Raw genomic sequence first — 24399 nt, 5'->3', positions numbered from 1 at the left:
TTACTTACCTTCTTGAGCCTCATTTCCTTTTAAAATAATGTCTATTTCATAGGACTGTGGGAAAGATTATATACACATCTGAGTTTATAAAAACTGCTAGTATGTACCTGGCACATAGTTGTTTTTGTTAGTTGCCACTGAGTCGATTCCGACTCATGGCGACGCCATGTGTTACAGAGGAGGACTGCTCCATAGGGTTTCCAAGGCTGTGACCTTTTGGGAGCAGATCACCAGGCCTTTCTTCTGAGGTGCCTCTGGGTGGGTTCAAACCGCCAACTTCCAGCTACTAGCTGAGCTCTTAGCCATTTGGGCCACTCAGGAACTCCTTGGCACACAGTATGTTCTCAGTAAATAGACGCAATTATTATTACCATTAAATAAGCTTAGAAGTACATATAGGTTCTTTTACAATTCCTAAGCACATTTTCTCACAGAATTCACCATCCCTGAGAATAAAATGATGCTGCTTTAAAAGTGAAAGCTCTACAGTTTGGTTGTCATGTTCTGACCTGGCTCTTGGCCTTGGCCGTTCAGCACCATCCAAGTCTTCATCGGAGTTAGAACTCCACCAGGCTTCCTTCCGGGGAGAGGCAGAGACACCGGCCCTACATTTTCATCCGGAGTCTATAAACGGGGAGGCTGTGGGAACAGCTCACAGACTGTGCTAGGGAGACTGATTTTCCTCCGGGCTGAGAACTAAGCCAGCTTGCAAAGCGCTTGAGCTATTTACGACTGACATTTAAGCAACTACTGTACTGAGACAGAGGAAAATAAAGGAAATAATAACCCTTACGGTTCCGCCTGGGCACGTTCCTGTTGAAGAAGCCCAGTGACAGTGGTTCGAGAGGGCCAGGGGAGCAGCTGCTTGGCGTCCTTGCTCTCGGACAGACAGGCAGCAGCGTGACGGCATCTAGTTAGACGCGGCTGCCTATTTCTAAGTCCAGTCACCGACTGCCACTGACTCGTCCCCAACTCGGTGCCTCCGTACGTGCCAGGGTAGAACTGTGCTCCACAGGGTCTCTAATGGCTGGTTTTTCAGAAGTAGACCACCAGGCCTTTCTTCCAAGGTACCTCTGGGTAAACTTGAACCTCCAAGAGCATTAACTATCTCTACCACACAGGGACTCCCCCATTTCCAAGAAATGGGGCCGTTTTCATCTCTGAACACTCAGTTGCTCTCCTCTAGCACCTCTTCTGGTTTGCAGCAAACTGATAACAGCACCTATCACTGTGAGCCACAACCTGGCCCTCAGGCTTGGAGTCTCACTTCCAGGGGTGGAGGCAGGGGTCTGCTCCTGATACCTGTAAAGGGTTTGTATAAGGGAATGGGGGCAAGCAGGGCATGTTGCTGAAGGGACGAGAGGGAAATGGGAAAAAGCAGAGCAAGGAAGGCATGCGTAGCACACTCTTGGTTAAAGATGCACTCTGTTTTCATTTTAATACCCCCAGCCCATCCAAACCCTAACTTGTGATGGCCTATGGCTTCCAAATTCTCCAAACGATAAGTTGTCAAAGCCGAGTAATTGCAATATATCTCAGTAATTGCCATGTGTGGGCATACACGATACGGTAAAGTGGTTCACTGAGTCCTTGAGGTGATACTGCACGTTCGGAAAGTACATAAAATAGAGAATGGAAACCCAGCAGACCCGAGGCATCGAGATGGGTTTGAAAGCTGGCTTTGCCACTTATGGGCTGTGTGGCCTCTCTGAGTCCACGATTCTCTATCTGTAAAAGGGGAATAACCGTCCTCACGCTGCAGCAGGATCCTCAGACTAGGAGGGAGAAGAACCACAGTGGCTGAATGGAAAGGGACTCAGCGCCGAGCTGTTCAGAAGTAGTCACCAAGGAACAGCCACCGGCCAGCTTCCTATGACTCAAAAGTCCTGGGTACGTGTAAACGTGTAAACCCTTGGAGGGTGGAGGGTACGGACCGTCGAATGTGGATGACTGTGTGATGGGGACACTCTGCCCACTGGTTTGGGTGGGAACCAGCTGGGAGCCACTTCACTGCGGATACATGTACCTCCACTGGGTGGATACAAGGAAATAAGTGTGAAAATATTTTGCAAACTGTAAAATCCACTGAAAACCCTAGCCCCTGTGGTTTCAGTAGTGTAAGTGGTTAACGCTCTCGGCTGCTAACTGAAAGGTTGGAGGTTGGAGTTTACCCAGAGGTGCCTTGGAAGAAAGGTCTGGCAATCTACTTCCAAAAAAAAATCAGCCATTGGAAACCCTACGGAGCACAGATCTACTCTGACACACATGGGGGCCACCATGAGTTGGAATCAACCTCATGGCAACTTTTTTTTTTTTTTTGTATTGTCTGGCGTTTCTTATTATCCTCCCATCTCTGTGTACAGAGTTAAGTCTGCCCAGGGCTGTGTGAGGCTCTTCACCACAGAGGCTCACAAGCAGCCTTTTGACTCCAGGGTCCACTGGCCTAAAGCAGAACAGAGGTAAGATGGCAAAGAATGAAGATTTAATTCTTTTTTCACTTTTCCTTCCAAGTCGGCTTTGCTGTGAGAAAGCTCTGGCAGAGCAGGAGTTCCCAACGGGGATTTAAAGGCATGTTCAAAGGAACAGCTGCCGCACCGCAGTTCTCTGGTGTCCCTGAGGTCCAGGAGAGCCGTCCTGGTTCTTTCAGCTCCTAGGCTGCGCCACACTTATAGGGCTTCCCAGGAGGTGAAGGAAGAAAAACCATACACCAAACCAGCTGCCGTTGAGTCGACTCCAAATCATGGCGAGCTCGACTCATGACAACCCTGACTCATGGTGACCCCGACTCATGGCGACCTCGACTCATGACGACCCTGACTCACAGTGACCCCGACTCACAGTGACCCCGACTCACAGTGACCCCGACTCACGATGACCTTATGTGTGTCAGAGTAGAACTGTGCACCACGGGTTTTCAATGGCTGATTTTTCAGAAGTAGATGGCCAGGCCTTTCTTCCAAGGCATCTCTGGGTGGATTCGAACTGCTAACCTTTCAGTTAGCAGCCGTGCACACTAACCATCTGGGCTACCCAGGAACTCCAAGAAAGCAAGCTAGAAAGTGTTGACCTGCTTGGACACAGGCAAATGGCTTCCTTTGTATTATCCCTGATTAAGGAGTCAGGAGAGGGGGCACTGAGTCCTACACTTGGGGTCTAGGCCCATGATGCTTAATCATCAGCTCTCCCTGCGCAGGCTTGTTCGATTCTACCTAAGACCTGCTGAGCCCGAATCTCTGGAGCAGGGGCCAGGAAATCCACACGTTTAATAAGGTGGTTCCTACACTAAAGTCTGAGGTGCTCTAATGAACATCTTTAAGGCTAACCGAAAGTTTGGTGGTTCGAACCCACCCAGCTGCTCTGCCGGAGAAAGACTGGGCCATCTGCTCCTGTAAAGTTTACAGCTTAGAAAACCTAAGGAACAGTTCTACTCTGTCACACGGGGTTGCTTTGAGTCGGAATTGACTCGATAGCACCTAACAACAACAATGAACGCCTTTACCTAAAAACAGTGATTTTTAAATGTTTAAATGTTTTCCAAATGAAATCCTAATAGCAAAATCAGAGCAGCTCTGATTTCATTTAAAATGAGGAGGAGAGGTTGAGAAGGGAGAGTGTTGACATGTCGTGGGGTTGTTAACCAATGTCACACAACAATGTGTATACTAACTGTTTGATGAGAAACTATGTTTGTTCTGTAAACCTTCACCTAAAGTTCATAAAAAAATAAAATAAAATGGGGAGGAGAGCTCTTCGGAGGGCATCTCTTCCCCTTGGGCTAACCCCACACCCTTCTGCTGAGCTCTGGGGCTCCTGGGAACATAGTGATGAGGACTGTTGTAAAGAGAGCGTGGATTATATTCTCAGCAGATACGGATTGAGATTACCTGCCTGGCTCCCTCCCCCAGTGCCTTCCTCAGACGTTAAGTTCTTGGTCAAGGTGAAATCATGGGACCTCTCTTGAGTGACTCAGAAGTCTTGTGTCACCGTTGGCCCTTACTTATCTTGTGGCCAAAACTTCTGTTGTCTATCTGTAACCAAACTCCCACGTTACATCCTGTCCACTAACTAGGTGACTTCTTGTTTCTCTGAATCCAAGTTTGTGATTATACGATCTCCCAGCACAGTGACCCCTCTAACCATGGGACCTGTCCTCCGGTGTGCCAACAGCTTGATGACTTCTCCCGTAAACCTCTACCTCACAATCTCTGCTACATGCTGTCAAGCCTCCCAGAAATCTGCTGCCTAGAAGGTTCTGGTGAGATTAAATTTGGGCTTGGAGCGAAAGAATACAGAATTCTGTATAAGTGGGTTTGAGATAGAAGAGTGGACATTGAATTTGTGAGACCAGACAATGTCACCAGATCCCAGTATCCCTGTCAGGAAACTTGCCTCTTACCTTGTCAGACCTTGTGGACACTGACCACTAATCTGGTCAACTCAACTTATAACCTACCATCTCTGCTACACTTCTCTGGCTACACAGACTTCCTCTCACTGCCATCTGGGGCCACACTCTGAGGGGTGTGTTTAATCTCCAGGTTCCTTCCTTTCCTGCTAAATCTCATTCCACCGCACACCAAACTCCTGATTTTTCACTATGTATTTTCCACCCATTTGTTGAGTTGGCCCAGACCCCTGGAGCCCCCCTGCATGTCAGAGTAGAACTGTGTTCCATAGGGTTTTCAATGGCTGCTTCGTTGGATATAGATTGCCAGGCCTTTCCTCCAAGGCACCGCTGGGTGGACTTCAACTCCCAACCTTTCAGTTAGAAGCCGAGTGTGTTAATGTTTGCAGCACCCAGGGACTGTGCTAAGTGTTCTCCGGAACAAATTGGTGACATGATTCCCTGCCTACACATGGACCAGGAAGAATATCCTCTCACTGTTAAGCTCAAAGGTTTTGCTTGTCAAGAATCACACCCTAATTAGATAGTAGACAAGCACTATTTTAGGTGAAAGGAAAGACATCACGCAATACAGTAGAGGTCAGCACAACTGGACTAAACCAAAAGCAAAGAAGTTTCCTGAATAAATTGAATGCTTTGAAGGCCAGAGCAGTGGGGCGGGGGTCTGGGGACCATGGTTTCAGGGGACATCTAGGTCAATTGGCATAATAAAATCTATTAAGAAAACATTCTGCATCCCACTTTGGTGAGTGGCATCTGGGGTTTTAAATGCTAGAAAGCAGCCATCCAAGATGTATCAGTTGGTCTCAACCCACCTGGACCAAAGGAGAATGAAGAACACCAAAGACACAAGGTAATTATGAGCCCAAGAGACAGAAAGGGCCACATAAATCAGAGACTACATCAGCCTGAGACCAGAAGAACTAGATGGTGCTCGGCTACAACCAATGACTGGCCTAACAGAGAACACAACAGAGAACCCCTAAGGGGGCAGGTGAGCAGTGGGATGCAGATCTCAAATTCTCGTAAAAAGACCAGACTTAATGGTCTGACTGAGACTAGAAGGACTCCAGAGGTCACAGTCCCCAGACCTTCTGTTAGCCAAGACAGGAACCATTCCCAAAGCCAATTTTTCAGACAGGGATTGGCCTGGACTATAAGATAGAAAATGATACTGGTGAGGAGTAAGCTTCATGGATCAAGTAGACATATGAGCCTATGCGGGCAGCTTCTATGTGGAGGCGAGATGAGAAGGCAGGGGGGACGGAAGCTGGCTGAATGAGCATGGGGAATACACAGCGGAGAGAAGGAGTGTGCTGTCTCGTTAGGGAGGGAGCAATACAGCAAGGTGTATGTAAGTTTTGGTTTGACAGACTGACCTGATTTGTGAACTTTGACTTAAAGCACACACATATACACACACACAAAAGAATCATGCCCTACTGACTGGATGGCACAGTAATACCACATAGCACTAACAGCCCTTAGTTATTAGCTCAGAACAGGTGGGGACTTCTGTGTTTTCTCCATTGATGTAGCTCCAGCACCCAGACCTGGGCCTGGCACACAGTAGGAGCCGGACATTTGGGAATGAGTAAATGAATGAGTGCATGGCACCTGCAGCTAGAGCCTTTGGCCAAAATGTTGACAGTCGAATAGATAAAAACGGAGCTTGAAGACACTGATCTGTGTACCTTACGCACAACAGCCCACAAAGGTTTCAGAAAATAAAGGGACTTCCCATCACTGGGTTCTTTTTAAATGAAGGAAACAGCAAAGGTGATGAAAACATGACTGGCCCTTTCCAGGTGAGCTGCAGGGCTTTACTGCTGAGTCGCCCTTTCCTGCAAAATGTTGGAGAGGCCGCTGAACCTGAAGAGATAAAACAAGAGTGGGCAGGAGACATAAGCGACTGAACCATCCACGGAATACCCTGGGCGCTCTGAGGAAACCATCCCAGCGTCAAGGCACACTCTTACTCTGAGCCTAGTCTCTAAATAAGGGCAAGGATGTATTCCCTGTGCTCGTTACAGGATTATAACAAGGACTTCAGTGTCATCCAGCAATGTTTTATTGAGCTGTTTCTATATGGTCAACAGACTCTGACACCAGGTACCCACTGCCGTCCAGTCAATTCTGACTCAGAGCGACCCTACAGGACAAAGTAGAACTGCCCCATAGTGTTTCCAAGGAGTGGCTGGTGGATTTGAACTGCCAACATTTTGGTTAGCAGCCGGGCTCTACGCCACGACGCCAGACACTAGGAAAAAAAAAAAATAAAAAGTATGTATGTAAGAGTATCATCTGCCGCTTTGATGACTAACGTGTGCCTGACCCCAGCCATGTTCTCTGCAATTGTCTTAGATGCATGTGAAAGCCAGACAATGAAAAAGGAAGAGAGGAGAAGAAGTAATTCATTTAAATTGTGGTATTGGCGAAGAATATTGAATATATCATAGACTGGCAGAAGAAGGAACACATCACACTTAGAAAAAATATAACCAAGATGCTCCTTAGAAGCTAGGTGCTTATTTTGGACACGTAATCAGGACAGTCCAATTGCTAGAAAAGGACATCATGTTTGGTGAGGTAGAGGGTCAGCAAAAATGAGGAAAAGCCTCAATGTAATGGAGTGACACAACGGGGCTCAAACATACCAAGAACCACGAAGATGGCGCAGGACCAGCAAACGTTTTGTCGTCATCAGTTGGAGCTGACTCAGTGGCAACTAACAACAACAACAATGTAAGTGTGATTTACAAAATACATATTTGAATATAAATGTAAAGCAGTGCCGCTGCCCTCATTGGTACTGATAGAAATATCAAGTCAGCCCACAGCACCGGCGCAAAGGACCTTGGGTAATTACTTGGCTAATGCAGATTCCCAGGATCATTTTGCCATAAGGATGAGGAAATTTAAGAATGTGAGGGAAAGGTTTTGCTCTGGGATGTGGGAAAGGAGGTTGGGTTTGATGAAGGAATGAGATAAGGGGAGGGTTGGTGGTTTCCCTCAAATGATCTAGAAAAACGCCTGAATGTTTTTACTTTAATAGACTTGAAACTTGAGGTCTAGTTCTCAAAGACCTTGCAAAAGAATGAAACCGGTAGTTTAGTCAGAACAATCTAGTTACAGGGGAGAAATTCCTGTGATTAGAAAGAGCACTCACAAATTCTGAATCAACCAACTAGAATTTCCAAGGAAACTGAGGTGATCCAAATGGGAACAGATCAAGCCAGTTCTGAAGTTTTATTGTTTTTGTTGTTCTATTTGTTGTGTTTATTATCACAGTGGCTGCACTAGCAGTAATTCAGGTGTTCCTGATGTGTGGGTGGTTTTTTTCCCCCCTTTTTTATATGAAGGAAACTCCATCCAAAGGTATTCACCCTTTTTACCTTCTAAACCATCAACTACTTATCATACTGACAAGAAAAATTCCAACTAAAAATACGAGAATTACAAGACACAGATTGCTATGAATATGTTCAGCTCTGAAGAGTCCAACTGAGCAGACCTTAAAATATAGTTACAAGAAAAATATTTAACTTGATTTCAAGAGCTTTATTCTTTAGAAGATAAATTCATGACTTTCAGATATAAAACAGAATATTTGCTCCTGGACTAATATCACTACTGCCCCCAAAGAATGAAAAAGCACTAAATCTCTAATACTGTTCACTATAGGGTTGCTATGAGTTGGAATCAACCAGATGGTAACAGGTTAAAGGCATTCAGGGATCCTAGGTGGTGCAGTGGTTAAGTGGTGGCTAACCAAAAGGTCAGCAGCTGGAATCTACCAGCAGCTCCTTGGAAACCCCATGGGGCAGTTCTACTCTGTCCTATAGGGTTGCTATGGGTTAGAATTGACTCGACCACGATGGTTTTTTTTTCTTGTTTTTAAGGTATTCAGTGGCTGTTGGCATGGACCAGGCATTTAGGTTGGCACCTTGGCATGGCTGAGAGATTCAAGTTCGGAAGTCAGAGGACGTTGTTAGATGGTCTCCAAGGTTGATAAGGTGAATAACCACGAAGGGAATGTGGAGAGGAAGGGGAAGGAGGCAGTGCTTTCTATGGACGGTGAATGAGGGGGACCTTTTCACTTTTGTTGGAGCCCTGGTAATGCAGTGGTTAAGCTTTTGGCTGCTAACCAAAAGGTCGGCAGTTCGAATCCACCAGCCACCCCTTGGAAGCCTGTAGGGCAGTTCTTCTCTGACCTATAGGGTCGTTATGAGTAGGAATTCACTTGATGGCAAAGGGTTTTAAACACTTTTCTACACGTGTTTTTAAATGAACTGACAGAGAAGCCCCAGCAATTGGTGAAATGGAAATTTTCTGGATATTTTGCTTCTCTTCAATAAATTTTTGAGTTCTAACTAAGAAAACAAACTGTCATGTTACAAATAATACAACTTGTATTTCAACTGGCTGGATGCAAGAGAGCAAACTGCTTTATAAACAATATTTTACAAAACTCAAGTAGTACTTTCTGTGACTTAATTCCCGTTATTATTAAAACTCCTTTAGTGTTCAATGAAAATATGAACAGATGCCCTTTGTAAAGGGACAGCAGTGCCTATCCAACTTTGAAGTGTGTAGACCCACGAATCCAGCTATTTTTCTTTTAGAAATCTTTCCTAGAGAGTGTGCGAAAAGATATATGTGTGCGTTAACGACATTACATTACGGCTGATACCGAAAATTATTCCTGATCAGTCCTGCTGACAATAACATCCGAGTAACACGCAGTACACTCACTGGCTCAACCCTTTTGTGAGTATTTCACAACTTTCTAAATGAAGACTATTACGCTGCTGATTTACAATAAACCTTACTTGCCTTCCTGAGATTATAAGAAGTGATACATGCTTAAATTCTTCAATTTCTCCAGTTACTACTTCATTATTTCACAAGAGGCAGATGTGACTAAATTTCCTCTGGGAGGTGAGTGTGTTTATTGTCTTTATAACTCGCCTTTAAAAAAAAAAAAAAAAGCTTTTAAACATTTAACACTGTAATGTCCCAGAAATGAGATCAGCTGTGTCTGTTGCCAACTGCACTCTTTCTGGAAGGCCTCATTGTGCAATCACTCTAAGCAAACAGCTGACAGAGGATGGAGTTAGTTAAACGTGTACCTGCCACCTTGTTTCCATTTAAATATCAGTGCTATGAGATTTCTATAGCTTGAAAGATGCTTCAGTGTCTGGTAGGACAAGCCATTTATAGCGTGTTTTGTTCTGGAGGCCTGTTGGTGGATGGAAACCCTTTGTTCCTTGATGCAGTCAATTTGAACGGAGCTGACAAGCTTACAGCTCCATACCGAGGTAGGAAAATGCCACCATTGTCTGGGAGCTGACGGGGCTGTTTCTTCAAGGCAGTTTAAATCATGAGAAAGACAAGTTAAGAACCACATGAGCCAGACCAACAGGGAAGGCGCCCACTTCCCACTGGGAGGAGCTCCATGGTGTTTTCTTAATGAAATCTAAGGAGAGGACCTCGGGTGATGGAAATCTTTGTGTCGGCAACTGAGAACGGCGAGAACAAGAGCCAGCAGTGGAAAGCTTGATGTTGTGGATTGAACTGTGACCCCCAAATTGTATACCAAAATCCTGGCCCCTATACCTGCAAGATGAGGCTCTGGGTGGTACAAACTGTGAAGCGCTGGGCTACTAGCCAAAGGGTTGGTGGCCTGAACTTATGCAGAGGTGCCTTGGAAGAAAGGCTTGGCGATCTACTTCGGAAAAATCCACCATTAAAAACCCCATGGAGCACAGTTCTACTCTCACACACATGGGGTCGCCGTGAGTTGGAATCAACTAGATGGCAACTAATTTTTTTGTTTGTTTTGTTTTGCACCTGTAAATATGATTCTGTACAGAAACAGGTTTTTTTTTGTTTTTAATTGTTGATGTTGTTTTTATGTTAAGGAGTCGAAATGGTTAATGCATTTGGCTGTTAGCCAAAAGGCTGGAGGTTGGAGTCCCCCAGATGCACCTTGGAGGAAAGGCCTGGCAATCTACTTCTGAAAAATACGCCATTGAATACTCCGTGAAACCCATTTGCACTCTGACACACATGGGGTCATCGTGAGTCAAAGCTGACTCAGTGGCAACCGATTTGCTGGTTGCCCAGCCTCCTCTCCCCCCACCCACGGCTTCCCTTTATGCCCAGCCACATACTGACTCCTGCTGGCCGTTCTCTGTATACACACACCGTGCTGCCGCCTGGTCTTGCCTGTACTCTTTGCTTTTCCTCTGACCGGGATATCTTTCTCCACTTTGCCTCCCCAGGGAACTATTTATCATCAAAACCCTATTCAAGCATCACCCTATGAACATTTCTCTGACACCTTCCTCTGAATAAACTGGGTGCCTCGCGTCTCTTCTATCATTGCGCAGCATGTTGATTAAATGACATTCATGTTTGCCTGGCACAAATGGGGTGACCAATAAACACTTGCTGAACTAGCTCCACATCTCCCGGATGGGCTCAGAAGCAGGAAGTTTGTGCAAATGACGTTCTAGCGATTTCCAGGGCACTGTAAAAATCTGGAGCGAAGAGAGCATTTAAAAAGAAATGGTCCATCACGACCCCAACGAAATGCACAAATACCAACTCTCAGGCAACTAACCCAGGCAAAACCCTGAAGCTTGCCTGGGCCAGTGAATCATCCTAGAGAAAAAGAAAAGATTGAAGAACATGCTTATATGGTTGGAAGGAGTTGTGCTTACGTTTACATGGGAAATAAAAGACTAAAATGTACTGCGAAGTTGCCTTGGAGATGCCACGCAAACATAGACCCATAAATGCTATCCTCATTCAAGCACTGAAAGCAAGGACACCTTATCTGCTGTACTAATGAAGGCAAGATGAATGGGTGAAGAGGGTGTAGGATCAACAAAACTGAGCTCTGGTCCTGGGTCATTTGCTAGGTGAGAAAACAGGAAAAAGAAGTACACCTTTTGGAAAAAACCTTTCAATAGAAATATACAGAGGCCATGCAACGTCTTAGTTTGGTATCAATCAGCATGGCTGTTTAACGTAGCTCAGTGGACCTCATTTTCTTCTTCATCCACATAAGCCCCAAACCCCGCTGAGTTCCAACTTTTCAGGGCTCAATGTAATGTAACAATATCTACATACAAGCACATTTCCTCACTGAAAAACATAAATACGTATTTTTCTTGGTGTGCCTTTGACTTAGAAAACATGTTGATTAAGAATGTGGCTTGGAAATGGGGACCTCTTGTGCAGGGTGCCTGTATTTTTTGCCAAGGCAGCAATACCTCGGGATTCGACACTCTCATGTGTCTAGTTCCCATCTCTAAAAATATGGCCATGACATTTCTTCCTGACCTCTAGCTGCCACAGGGAGAACAGAAGTTGCGGGTGAGGATGCTCGTTACAGCCATGAACATCTTGAAAAAGAACAAACACTCACTGTAGCAATACCGCGTTAGCAACCCTGTGACACTGCTTGGGGCTTTAAAAAATCAAGTTTTATTAGGGGATGAAGCTCCCTGTTTCCATGATGCCGGATCTGGCAAACTAGGCGAGAACTTGAAAAAGTAGCACTACCTATCTTTTCAAAGCACGCCTTTTACAAAACATCTTTTAATAAAAATACACAAAGAACACAGGTCTTAGCTTGGTAGCAATTAGCATGGTGGGAGTAACAAAGGCCAGTCCATTTCATTTTTTTCTTCACCTCTGAAACCAAAACTCCTCTGAGTTCTAACATTTCATGGACCAATATAAAGTAGCAATATCTATATATGAGCACATTTCTGCACTGAAAAACTAGTCTAACACCAGCTGAAAGGCACACCCAACAAATATAACCCACTGAGAAGGGGTTGCCATGACTCACTGGCAGCTAACAACTAACAAGAAGGTTTCTATCTTCTCACTCCCAGCACTGTATCACCCACTTGAAGAATATTACATAAACTGGGCACATTTTGTCCTTATCCTAAAGAGTGGTCTGCTTCTGCTTCTTTAGAGAACCCTAAGGGAGTAGACAAGGCCTTCCCCATCTTCCATGAACTGTGGCTCAGCAATTTGCCCAGAAACAGTGTTCACAGCAGACTGGTATGTGGATTCAAATTGGTCCAATTCCCAAAACTCTTTTATTTCTTTAGAAAGCAGAAACAAATATGAAATCACCTGTTATCCTACCAACTTGATAGAAAAACTATTAATATTTTAGAGAATTTCCTTCTAATTTTTTTTCTGCACGTAGGTTAATTGTTAAATTAAAAAAAAAATTTTTTCACTGTTGTAATCAAAGTGTGTTATAGTGCATTTCATTGGAATGATGACATTGTCAACGGTGAGTTATTCCATTTTTTTTTTTAGATAGCACCAGAAAGAAAAATCGGTGTCAATTATTTGATGCCACTGACTGGGAGACATGTCAGAGACATTAAAATGTACATCTTTGAATCAATGACCTATTCTATATTAAGGAGTCCCTGTTTGGTTTGGGTGTGGTGCAAAGAAGCCCTGGTGGCACAGTGGTCAAAGTGCTTGGCTGCTAACCAAAAGGTTAGTGGTTCAAACCCACCAACTGCCCTGTGGAAGAAAGATGTGGCAGTGTGCTTCTGTCAAGATAACAGCCTTGGAAACCCTACGGGGCAGTTTTACTCTGTCCTATAGGGTCACTATTAGTTGGAATCAACTCAATGACAATGAGTTTGGTTTTTGGGTCGTGCAAGTGGTTAACATGCTTAGATGCTAACTGAGATGCTAACTGAAAGGCTGGTGGTTTGAGTCCACCCTGAGGCACCTTAAAAGAAAGGCCTGGCAATCTACTTCTGAAAAATCCGTGACTGAAAACTCTCTAGAGCATAGTTCTATTCTGACACACACAGGATCAGCACGAGTCAGAATGGGATCGAAGACAACTGGTGTTCTGTGCACAGCCCACATGCACGTGGCCCACCTCCTACTTGGGCGGGGTGAGGACAGCTTCGCAGCACAGGGGACCTGGGTCTCTCCAACGTTAGTCAAGGGGGGACTGGGCTGAGAGGATCCCTACAAAAGGGAGAGTTTCCCTTGTTGCTCTTTGTTACACATCTTTGCCTTGCACACAGTAGGCACTCAAAAAATACCTGTTGGTTGAGTAAATAAATAACAAAAGCTTGGGAAGAAATTCACCAGATAGAAGAAAGTAGAAATTACCCCAGGCCCAAAGAATGATGGGAGGCCAAGCTTTGCTGAGAAACAGGGGGTTTGGATAGCAGGAGAAAGGTGGGCTACTCCTGAAACGTCACCCATTGAAAACCCCGCGGAGCACAGTTCTACTCTCACACATATAGGGCTGCCGTGACTCAGAGTTGTCTTGACAGCACCTGGGTGGTGGTTATGCTTAGGGTGCAGGGTGGCGGCATGGGAAGAGGGTGGTCAGGAGATGGCTGGAAGTTTGAGCTAGAGCCAGGGGCCCTGCTCCTCAAGGTCTTTCCCTTCCTACTGCCTGCCCCTGTCTGTTCACTGCCTCCTCTTCGGCTGTCCAGCCCCTTACTGCGGTGTTCTTACCCAAGCCCAGCTCCACAGGACTGCTGGGTTCTGCCATCTTTGGGACTTACTCATACCAACTCACACGTGGTTTGAATATTGACTTAGATTTGTTTGGGGGACATGATCCGTGAATTTCAAGTGATAACTCACATGGAGCAAATTCAGGAGTCAGCAAGAGGCTGATGTAGGAAGTCATATTTTTCACAAGAAGCTAAAACATTCAGTTTAAAGGGATGGTAACCCTTCTGTTATACAGAAAGTCTGACTGCCCCAGGGGATTAAAAGGCTATGTGTAGCTGGAGTCTATGACTTGACAATTCAATCTTTTATGGATCTTCACTAAGACATTTGCCCGAATCTGTATAACAGGTTAAAAGAAAACAAAGACAAGGGAATAGGTCTCCATGTGTGTGCTACGATAACACATAAGGAGATGGGCACATTTTGAAAACGACTGTGATTTCTCTTGCCTTTCCTCCCTTCCTCCCTCCATCCACCTACCACGTGTCTGTGAGTCTTTGCTACATGTGAAGAACCTTGCTAAGTTCTCTGAGAGCTACACCGATGGAGCAGAAAATTCTGTCCTCAGAGAGAAGCTTACAGATTAATAGTGAAGATAAGTTTAAGACACAGATATATATGTTTCTGGGAAGAGTGACCATAGGTATGATCAGAGAAACACAGGTGATGTGCAACCCAAGTTTAGAGTGTCCTCACGCCCCCACCCTGCACCCTTAGCACAGCCACCAACCAATTGCTGCAAAAAGTCCACTAAGTTGAGGAATTATCTTGAGCAGGGGGGATCAGGGAAGGCTTCAGGGAGGAGGTGGCATTTCATCTGGCCCTTGAAGGATGGAGAGGATCTGGCCGTATGGAGATGGGGGCAAAGGCGTATGAGAGGAAAAGCAAGAGAACTCTGCTGCTCCCTTTAACAGGCTGCTCATTGTTTAGAAAACAAGGTGCTGTTGCCAAGGCCTCTGCCTGGAGCAAGTAGATCTGCTAACGAATCATTACCTTGGGTGGACCACCCTGGGGTGTCAGAAGTCCTACCCGCCTTAGGGCCAAAGCCAGGAAAACAGTACAGGATTTCATGACTACTAAATGTGAAATCGTAGAGGAAAGCCATCCACGTCTAGGCTGGGTGTATAACAGAACATCTGAAATCCACAACTGGTAACTCAGACCCTTGATTAAAAACAACAGCACTTTTGAAAACTCAAGGGACTGCCAGGCGTCACTTACCATGGACATGGATGCCATTTGGTTGAAAAGAAGAGTTTGCTTCCGGCTGGTAGGACTTCAGGTGGGACCCTGCTGGCTGCTGGGGCTGGGGAGGCTGGGTTCTCTGCAGTATTGAAGAGGGGGCTGGTCCTCTTTGGGGACTGATGTGGTGTGGAGATAAAGCAGAAGGCACAAACCTGAGAAAACAATTATAAGAGAAAACATAAGGGCCAAGACAAACTCCTCAAAGCCTGGTTCTAACGTTCTGTTCTGCCTATAAAAAAAAAAAAGAGGGTGATAATCCCTTTGAAAAAAAACCTTTAGGACTTTTCTCTCCTCCTTGTAACCCCTAAAACCTTAATTGAAAGCTTGGCGGTTTGTGTGGGAGAAAGGCCTGGCGATCTGCTGCTGTAAAGATTACAGCCCGAAAAACCCTACGGGGCAGCTCTACTCTGTCACACGGGGTCGCTGTGAGTCAAAATCAACTCCATGGCATTCAACAAGGACAAAATCTCAACTGGGATAAAAAAAAAATAGTGAGTGGATAAAAGCAACCCACCCAAGGGAAAACCTAGAGAGAGTTTGGGTTTGTCAAGCTTCTTAAACTATGTTTCAAATATTCTGGGTTTGGTGAAATTCAAAGCACATTTGGCTAGGCCCTTATTCTGCTAATTTTAAAATCCGTTAGCATCTTAGGGGAAATTAATCCATATGTTTCTGATTCATTTACACGTAGCTCATAAATGTTTTGTAAGACATAGTCAATGTCCAAAAAGTGTTACAAGTCTTTATTGTAAGTCCCTCTAATCCTCTAATTCTCTTTAAACAATCCATTTTCTTTTGCCAAGAATAAATTAACTTACACCTTAAGGGTCAAGTGTGCTTTGAAACCCAGAACCCAAGAGATCTGAGAGGGTTCTACGCTCAGCAAAGAACACTCGCCAAGGGTGTAACAGAACTGTCTTCCGCAGTAGCATGTGCCAATGGCAGGAAGACTATCGGTAGTTTTCAGGGCGGGGCAGGGGGCATATTGCTGTTTAAATACGATGACACTGTCCAGTAACCTGAGACATGATATGGATAATCGGACACTGATCTTCTGATTGTAGGACAGAATTGACAACATCTGACTCACTAGGTTTAAAAAGATAGTTTATACTTTCTAACAATGAAGGGGAGTCCCTGCAAATGGCGAACGTGCTTGGCTCCTAACCATAAGGTTATAGGATCCAGTCCACCCAGAGGAACCTTGGAAGAAAGTACTGGGAATCTGCTCCCCAAAAATCAGCCATTGAAAACCTTATGGAGTGCAGTTCTACTCTGACACACATGGGGTCGCCATGAGTCAGAATCGACTAGACGGCAGCTGGCAACATTGAAGAGAAGCTGTACTTGTGTCATGGACTGAATTATGTCCCCTCCTCCCCCAGATGTATCAGTTGGGCTGGGCTATGATTCCTGGTGTTGTGTGATTTTCCTGTATGTTGTAAATCCTGCCTCTATGATGTTAATGAGGGAGGACGGGCAGCAGTTGTGTTAGTGAGGCAGGACTCAGTCTGCAGGATTGGACTGTGTCTTGAGGCAATCTCTTGAGATATAAAAGACAGAAGCAAGCAAAGAGACAGGGGGGGACCTCATACCACCAAGAAAGCAGCACCAGGAGCAGAGTGAGTCCTTTGGACCTAGAGTCCCTGTGCCTGAGAAGCTCCTTGACCGTGGGAAGATTGAGGACAAGGACCTTACTCCAGAGCCAACAGAGAGAGAAAGCTGTCCCCGGGAGCTGACACCCTGCATTTGGACTTTTAGCCTACTTTACTGTGAGGAAATACATTTCTCTTTGTTAATGCCATCCACTTGTGGTATTTCTGTTACAGCAGCACTAGATGACCAAGACAACTTGTGTAAACGATGTTAAAATTTTGGCTATGTCCACAGAGTATCAAAATGATACTCAGCTTGCCAGTTCAATGAGGGTCTGGGGAAGTGTGGTGATCAGGGAATCCATCAACACAGTGAAATGAATGACTCGTTTTACTGGTATTAGTTACCGTCCAATTGACTCTGACTCATGGCGATCCCATGTACAACAGAACAAAACATTGACCAGTCCTGTACCATCTTCACGATTGTTGGCATGACTTGAGTCCATTGTTGAAGCCACCATGACCTCTGAGTGCCTTCCAACCTGGGGGGCTCATCTCCCGGAACTACATCAGACAATATTCTGCTGTGATCCATAGAGTTTTCACTGGCTAACTTTCAGAAGTAGATTGCCAGGCCTTTCTTCCTAGTCTGCCTTACTATGGAAGCTCCACTGACACCTGTCTACCATGGAAGACTCTGCTGGTATCCGAAATACCAGCGGCATAGCTTCCAGCATCACAGGAACACGGAAGCCTTCAGAGTACAACAAATGACAGATGGGTGGTGGAATGAATTGTTTAGTCTCCACAAAAAGTCCACTGAGCTGAAAACTTTCAGCTGACTGTTTCTCACACTGTGCAGAAAGACAGACTCTGTTCTGTACCAGTGCATTTAAGTCACCATCTGGTTACATCACTTTCTTTACAGGAACGAGTCATTTCACTTTGCTCAGCTTTTGTGAAGGGCCACAAATGCTAACAAGAGAGGATGAACCAGTCAAGTTTTTCAAGTAACTTGCAATGTTTTGAACTGGAATATTCAATAAAGCAGAGCTTCTCTGTGTTTACTGGAAGCATGAGAAAACCATAGGACAAAGTTCCACGTTGTTTTGGTTTTTCCTTTGCTGAGGTATGGTAAGGCTATGTAAGGAGCTTGTATCGGGATCAAGATGGGAGGATCTGAACTAGTCAACCACTAGAGAGAGGCAGAGGTGGTCCAGTGGCAGACTTCTCACCTTCCAGGCGGGAGACCTGGTTTGATTCCTGGCCAATACGCTTAACGCACAGCCACTACCTGTCCATCAGTGGACGCTTCTGTGCTGCTACGATGTGGAGCAGATTTCAGCAGAGCCTCTAGATTAAGGCTAGGAAGAAAGGTCTGGCAGTCTACTTTTGAAAATTAGCCAATGAAAACCCTATGGACTCCAAAAGTCCGATCTACAACAGATCATGGGGATAGCCCAGGACTAGGCAGCATTTTATTCCATCGTGCATGGGGTCACCATGAATCAGGGGCAGACTCAAAGGCAATTAACAATACAAACAACCTCTACAGAAAAGAAGTCAAGGGACGCTTAAACAGACCAGCTGAATTAAAATGCCTACTCAGTCAATAGTTTACGTCTCCATTCTTCTGGAAGGGAACAGTAACGATGTGTCCTGAGCTGGGCAAATATATATTTTCCAAGCATATCATCTCAATAACTGGAATTATCCTGAAAAGATGTACTGAATGGCTTTAAAAGAAAACACAGCAAACAAATCCTGGCACTGCCCTGAGAACATCTAGTAAAACTCATGTGCCAGGATTCCTCATATGGAGGCGATTTTCCTGGGGAACATGTCCTTAATATATGTCACAAGCTGCTGAGCTTGGAGCCGGAGGGAGACATAGGAATTGTGGGAGCACAGACTTCAGGGCTAGAAGGAGTCCACACGCCCACCCCACACCGGCATCCTGGAGGCAGGGTGCCTGCCCCTAAAAATCTTCAGGAATGGAGGAGGGACTGTTTGAATTGTGAGGCTGTGGATATCACTGCTAATCTGTCATTGTGACTTCTCTATTGCATTTTTTTGGCAAAGGTCCTTAAAGTGCTCGGCTGCTAACAGAAAGGTCGGTGCTTCAAACCTACCAGCTGCTCTGTGGAAGAGACCTGGCAATCTGCTCCTGTAAAGATCACAGCCTAGGAAGCCCTATGGGGCAGTTCTACTTTTGTCACGTGGGGCACTATGTGTCAGGACTGACTCATTCACACACAAAACAACAGCTACCAAAAAGGGGTAATAGTCAACAAACTCAAAAGAAGAGAATTCATTTGAGCATTTAGGAGTCATCTATAATGTCATGTCCATACAATAGATCCTATATCTATCTATATATTATATATTTACATATAGATAGATTCTAGATAGATAGAGAGGTAGACAGACAGGTAGATATACAGGTAGCTGCTGTCCGTTGGGCTCTGACTTATGGCAACCATATGTCCTAACTAAACATTGCCCGGCCCTGCATCATCCTCAAGATTGCTAGCATATCTGAGGCCACTGTTGTGGCTCTTGGGCCGATCCATCTCACTGAGGGTCTCTTTCACTGGCCCTCAACTTCACCAAACATTCTAAGCAAAATAAATAAACAACTTAAAGTAGGCTTTGATTTGGGAAGGGAAGAAATAGAAAAGTTTTAGCTTTCGCATACATAGAAAAAAGCTGAACGGGGCCAAAAATGATCTTCGTTATCTAGACAATTGCCAGGAACAAGGATATACATAACTCAGCACTAAAAAGTCCAGCCTTAGAAGTGAGTGCATAAATATGATAGATTTTCAAGTACAGCACATAGAATCAATTTTGGTACTGCGTCAAAATGTTAGACAGTATTTATCTGACACTCTCTCAACCTCTCAATTTAAATTTACTTTTTATAACTTGGTTATTCATTAACCAACCCATGCTGTTGTTGGGTATCTTCGAGTCCAACTCATAGCAATACCATATGACACAACAGAACTCCTCATGGAGTTTTCTAGGCTGTTATCTTTATAAGTGCTGATCGCCAGGTCTTTCTTCCGCAGTCACTGGGTGGATTTGAACTGCCAACCTTTCAGTTATCAACCGAGCTCTTAACCATCGTGCCACCAGGGCTTCTTGGAGTGGAAATATAGCAAATTAAAATCTGGGGTGAGGGTGTGGGAGAGGAGTGGAGAAGGTGGAAGAGGGTCCTACTGTTTAGAGGCAAGGCTCCTGGGAATGCCAAAAATAATCACTGGTACCTCAGAGCAAAAGTCATGCCAGAGAAGCCACATAAAAGTTAAAAGAATTAAACTGAGCAGTCAGGACAAACTAGTGAAGAAATAAACAACCATACACATTTACTATACAGAAGCTTACTATGTTTAACACATAAAGGGTTCTTATTATAGGTGAAGTTTGGGTGAAGGCCTCAGATTCCCATCTTCTAAAAGTCCTCACCTACTCTCCAACCCCGTTTCTTCAACACACACACGCACGCACACACACACACACACACTATAACGAGTATGGTCACAATGTTGTTGTTGGGTGCCTTCGAGTCAATTCTGACTCAAAGTGACCCCATGTGGCAGAGTAGAACTACCCCATAGGGTTTTCTTAGCTCTAATCTTTATGGGACCAGATTGCCAGGTCTTTCTCCCACGGAGTCGCTTGATGGGTTCAAATCGCCAACCTTTCAGTTAGCAGTCAAATAAGCGCTTAACTGTTACACCACCAGGGCTGCTTATAGTCAGAATACTTGGCCCAAAAAGTTTTTTTTTTTAATCAAAAGAAGGTAAAGTAGAAATTTTGATGCTAAAATTAATAAAAAAATGGTAGTTACTTTTCTTTTTCTTCTATGAAATATCTCACTCCCCAACTCCATCAGGCCAAGATAACATCACTCTGCTAATCCTGAGTTACAGCAGCGTCCAAGAGCCAAAGAAAGACTTCGGAAATCTTTTCTGGGCCCGACCCTGCCCACCAGCCGCAGCTGACAGTTCACAGCTTTCACTGGACATAGCTCTCCAGGCTCTAGCTTTGGCTTTTGATACGTCTTTGAAACAATAAATGATTGTTACGTAAACATGCACATAATATAAGAGGGAAAAAAAATCACTGCTTACCAGAAAGAGATCACACAAAAGGAAACCAGACAACGGAGTCAACCATTTCCACTTACTTAGTGCAGGAGTTTGTATATTCTTAGCATGAGTAACAATTTGGGCGAAAAACAAGAAATTGGGAAATAGGTTTCAAGGGCTTATAAAAGACACTGCGCAAAAATATGGAAAGGTTTCTGCAAACATTCATACTCACCTAAGAAAATGTCGGATTATTCGGGGGGTACTGCTTGGCCACGGATTATTGGGGGTACTGCTTGGGCACAGATTATCGGGGGGTATTTCTTGGCCACAGATTACTGGGGGTACTGCTTGGCCATGTTCCTTCTCTTCCATGCCCTCCTTTGCTTTCCCTGCTCTCACCCTCTCTGATCATTGGGTTTCCCGACCTTGCAGTGAGGTCGGCTAGGATCATAGAGATGGTCTTTCCTCTCTTACCATTGGGCTTCCTGACCTTGCAGTGAGGTGGGCCAGAATCATAGCAGTCATCTTTCCCCTAAATGCAATCCTCGGTCTTAAATTATTTCCCAGAACAGGAGGTCCCAACCAAGACAAGTAGAACTGGTGAGGTTTACATGCAGCTAAACTGAAAAAGGAAGGAGAAGCCGGTGGATGCTGTAGAAGATAGGTGGCTTGGGAATCAAACCTACTGGGGTTTGCTTCTGGCTCTGTTCTTTATTAAAGATAAAACAGAAAACCAAACCCGTTGCCATCAAGTTGATTCTGACTCACGGTGACCCCACGTGTTACAGAGTAGAACTGTTCCATAGGATTTTATTGTTTTCGAAAGCTTACACTGGAAATTAGGTTTCCATTTGACAATTTCTATACAAATTGTTCACTGACACGAGTTACATTTTCCACAACGTGTCAACATTGTCTTTAATTTCATTCTGCCTCCATAGGGCTTTCAATGCTGTAAGCATTATGGAAGCTGATTGCCAGATCTCTCTTCTGCAGCACCGTTGGGTGCGTTTGAATGCCAGCCTTTAGGTTAGCAGCTGAGTGCAAACCGTTTGTGCTACACTCAGAGACCTATTATTACCCCACAAGCCAGAATTCCCACATTTCCCAAGAGCTTGGCAACGATGTCTTCATTGACCTGAAATTCCTATTCAATTCAACAAAGTCTGCTGTGCCAAGCTGTCTGCTCTGTCCCTTACTGGCTGGAAAATCTTGAGTAAATCCCCTAACTTCTCCTCACCTCAGTCTTCTCAGCTATAAAATACAAACAATCTCAACTCTCACTGAGGATCATAAATTCTGACTGAGGTAACACATTCATTTATTCATTCAAGAGGTATTTATTGCCTCCTCTCACTGCCATGAGACCAGAAGAACAGGATGGTGCCCGGCCACCATTACAGAACATTCTGTTCAAAGATTCTATAGAAGAATCCTGATCACAAAGGGGGAAAAAATGCAAAACAGAATTTCAAATTCTCACGGAATCTAGAATTTTTGGAGCCACAGAGGCTGCATGAACCCCTACAACTATTGCCCTGAGATAATCTTTTAAACTTTAAATCTTAAACCAAAAATATCCCCTGAAGTCTTCTTAAAACCAAATGATAGTTTAGCTTAATTAGTAAGGAATGTCTATGCTGAGCACTGTGCTCTTTTAAGAACTATCTACACAGGATCAAATGACAACAGCAACTTGATAGACAGGAGCCTTAGGGGACAGTGAGTTTCTGTGAATGGGGGAGGAACAACTCAGAGAACGGGGCTGAGAATGGTCACACAACTTGACTCTAATCAATGACGCTGAGTTGCACATGCAAAACTTGTTGAATTGGTGTATGCTCTGCTGTGTAGATTGTCAACAAAAAGAAAAAAAAATTATTTAAAAAAAAGAGATATTTGTTGAGTACCAACCATGTGTGTGGCACTGTTCTAAGCACCAGGGGCAGGGCAGCAAATGACAGGTGTCCCTGTCTTTGTGAGTGAGGACAGGCAGGTGATGAACACCCTGAAGTACACAAACTCTGTCTTGGGCTAGAGGTGATGAGGTGAACAATACGGAGAAGAAGAATGGAAGGGACAGGATGGGGGTGGAATGTGGCTAGTTTTAAATAGGGGCATGGAAGTACTTAAGAGAATGAAGGTCTGACGCCCTTCGGATGACCGATACACGTTCACTGACCGGCTGATCTAAAGATAATGTACACTTGAGGCATCTCTGACATTTACATGCACCCAGTGCTGGAGAGCGACAGAAGACTGTGGAGCCAGCCATGCATAGTAACACCTATAACCCAGGGCCATCCAGTCGATTACGACTCAGACAGACCCGCTAGGACAGAGCAGAACTGCGCCATGGGGTTTCCAAGGCTGTGATCTTTACAGAAGCAGACTGCCACATCTTTCTCTCCCAGAGCGGCCGATGGGTTCAAAATGCTGACCTTTCGGTTAGCAGCTGAGCACTTAACCACTGTGCCACCAGGGCTCCTTAAGAATACCTATGGAGTTCTTAAAGTAAAAAAATCTTAGGATCCTTTTTTCCCCTTGACCATACAGATTTGGATACGGATATGGGGGGAGGCAGGGTGGTTCTGTGGTAGAAGGCTCACCTTCCAAGTAGGAGACCTGGGTTTGAGTCCCAGCCAGTGCACCTCATGCACAGCTACCACCTGTCTGTGCAGGCTTGCATGTCACTATGATCCTGAACAGACTAAGGCAGACTAGAGAGAAAGGTCTGGCAAACTACTTCCAAAAACCAGCCAATGAAAAACTCTATGGATCACAATGGTCTGATCTGCAACCAATCATGGGGATGGTGCAAGACGGGGCAACATTTCCTTCCGCTGTGTACAGGATTGCCATGACTCGGAGCTGACTCCACTACAGCTAACAACAGAATTCAGATATGGAAACTAAGGCTCAAAGACAGTAAGGCATGCACTCACAGGCTAACTTTCTATTTCTAAGGGTGGTCCACCATGGGCTCACGTTCGAGTCTCATTTCTTGGCACAGGGTTCCCAGTGAGTATCCCAGAATTCACAAATACATAGAATTATAGAATGTTCTAGCTGGGAGGGGCACAGGAACACCACCTTATTTGGATGAAAAAAAGGAAGTCCCAGAGAGGTGAACTGATATGTTCCAAGGCTCACAGTTCATTCTCAAGACATCTCTTCATTCCCATAAAGTAGGACGAGCTTGCGGAAGATGCAATGCATGGTGGAGGGGTGAAATGAGGGAGAAACGGGAGATGGTTCTGGGAACATCCGAGATAAAAATCCTTACCATGGCTCGTGGGGATGGCGGCATCAGCAGCCCACCGCCTTCAAGAAATCTGACAACCAGAGACATTGCCCAGCTTGCTTTGGTGAACTGCTCAAGACTGATCCAAGGGTCCTTCATGTCTAAACTGGGCTTACACCTCGAGACATCTCGTTGCATAACTCCTTCCCAGGCGGGCTCTCTCCTCTGCCTATGAGTCCAAAGCAATCCTATGTTATGTTCAACCTGCCA

At 44.9% G+C, this 24399-nt stretch overlaps 1 protein-coding gene across 9 annotated transcripts in view; it reads right to left on the bottom strand.

Moving 5' to 3' along the window:
• Window positions 1–24399, bottom strand: part of GLIS3 (GLIS family zinc finger 3) — a 608428-nt gene that overhangs the window by 56482 nt on the left and 527547 nt on the right. For all 9 annotated transcript variants that reach the window (XM_049895332.1, XM_049895324.1, XM_049895326.1 and 6 more), the window contains one exon: window positions 15164–15339. In XM_049895332.1, the coding sequence (XP_049751289.1) occupies window positions 15164–15339 (176 nt within the window). The remainder of the gene's footprint in view (window positions 1–15163; window positions 15340–24399) is intronic.

Source organism: Elephas maximus, chromosome 9, assembly GCF_024166365.1.
Source record: "Elephas maximus indicus isolate mEleMax1 chromosome 9, mEleMax1 primary haplotype, whole genome shotgun sequence".
Taxonomy (NCBI): domain Eukaryota; kingdom Metazoa; phylum Chordata; class Mammalia; order Proboscidea; family Elephantidae; genus Elephas; species Elephas maximus.
The sequence above is the reverse complement of the archived record's forward strand: the minus strand, read 5'-3'. Positions and strand labels throughout refer to the sequence as shown.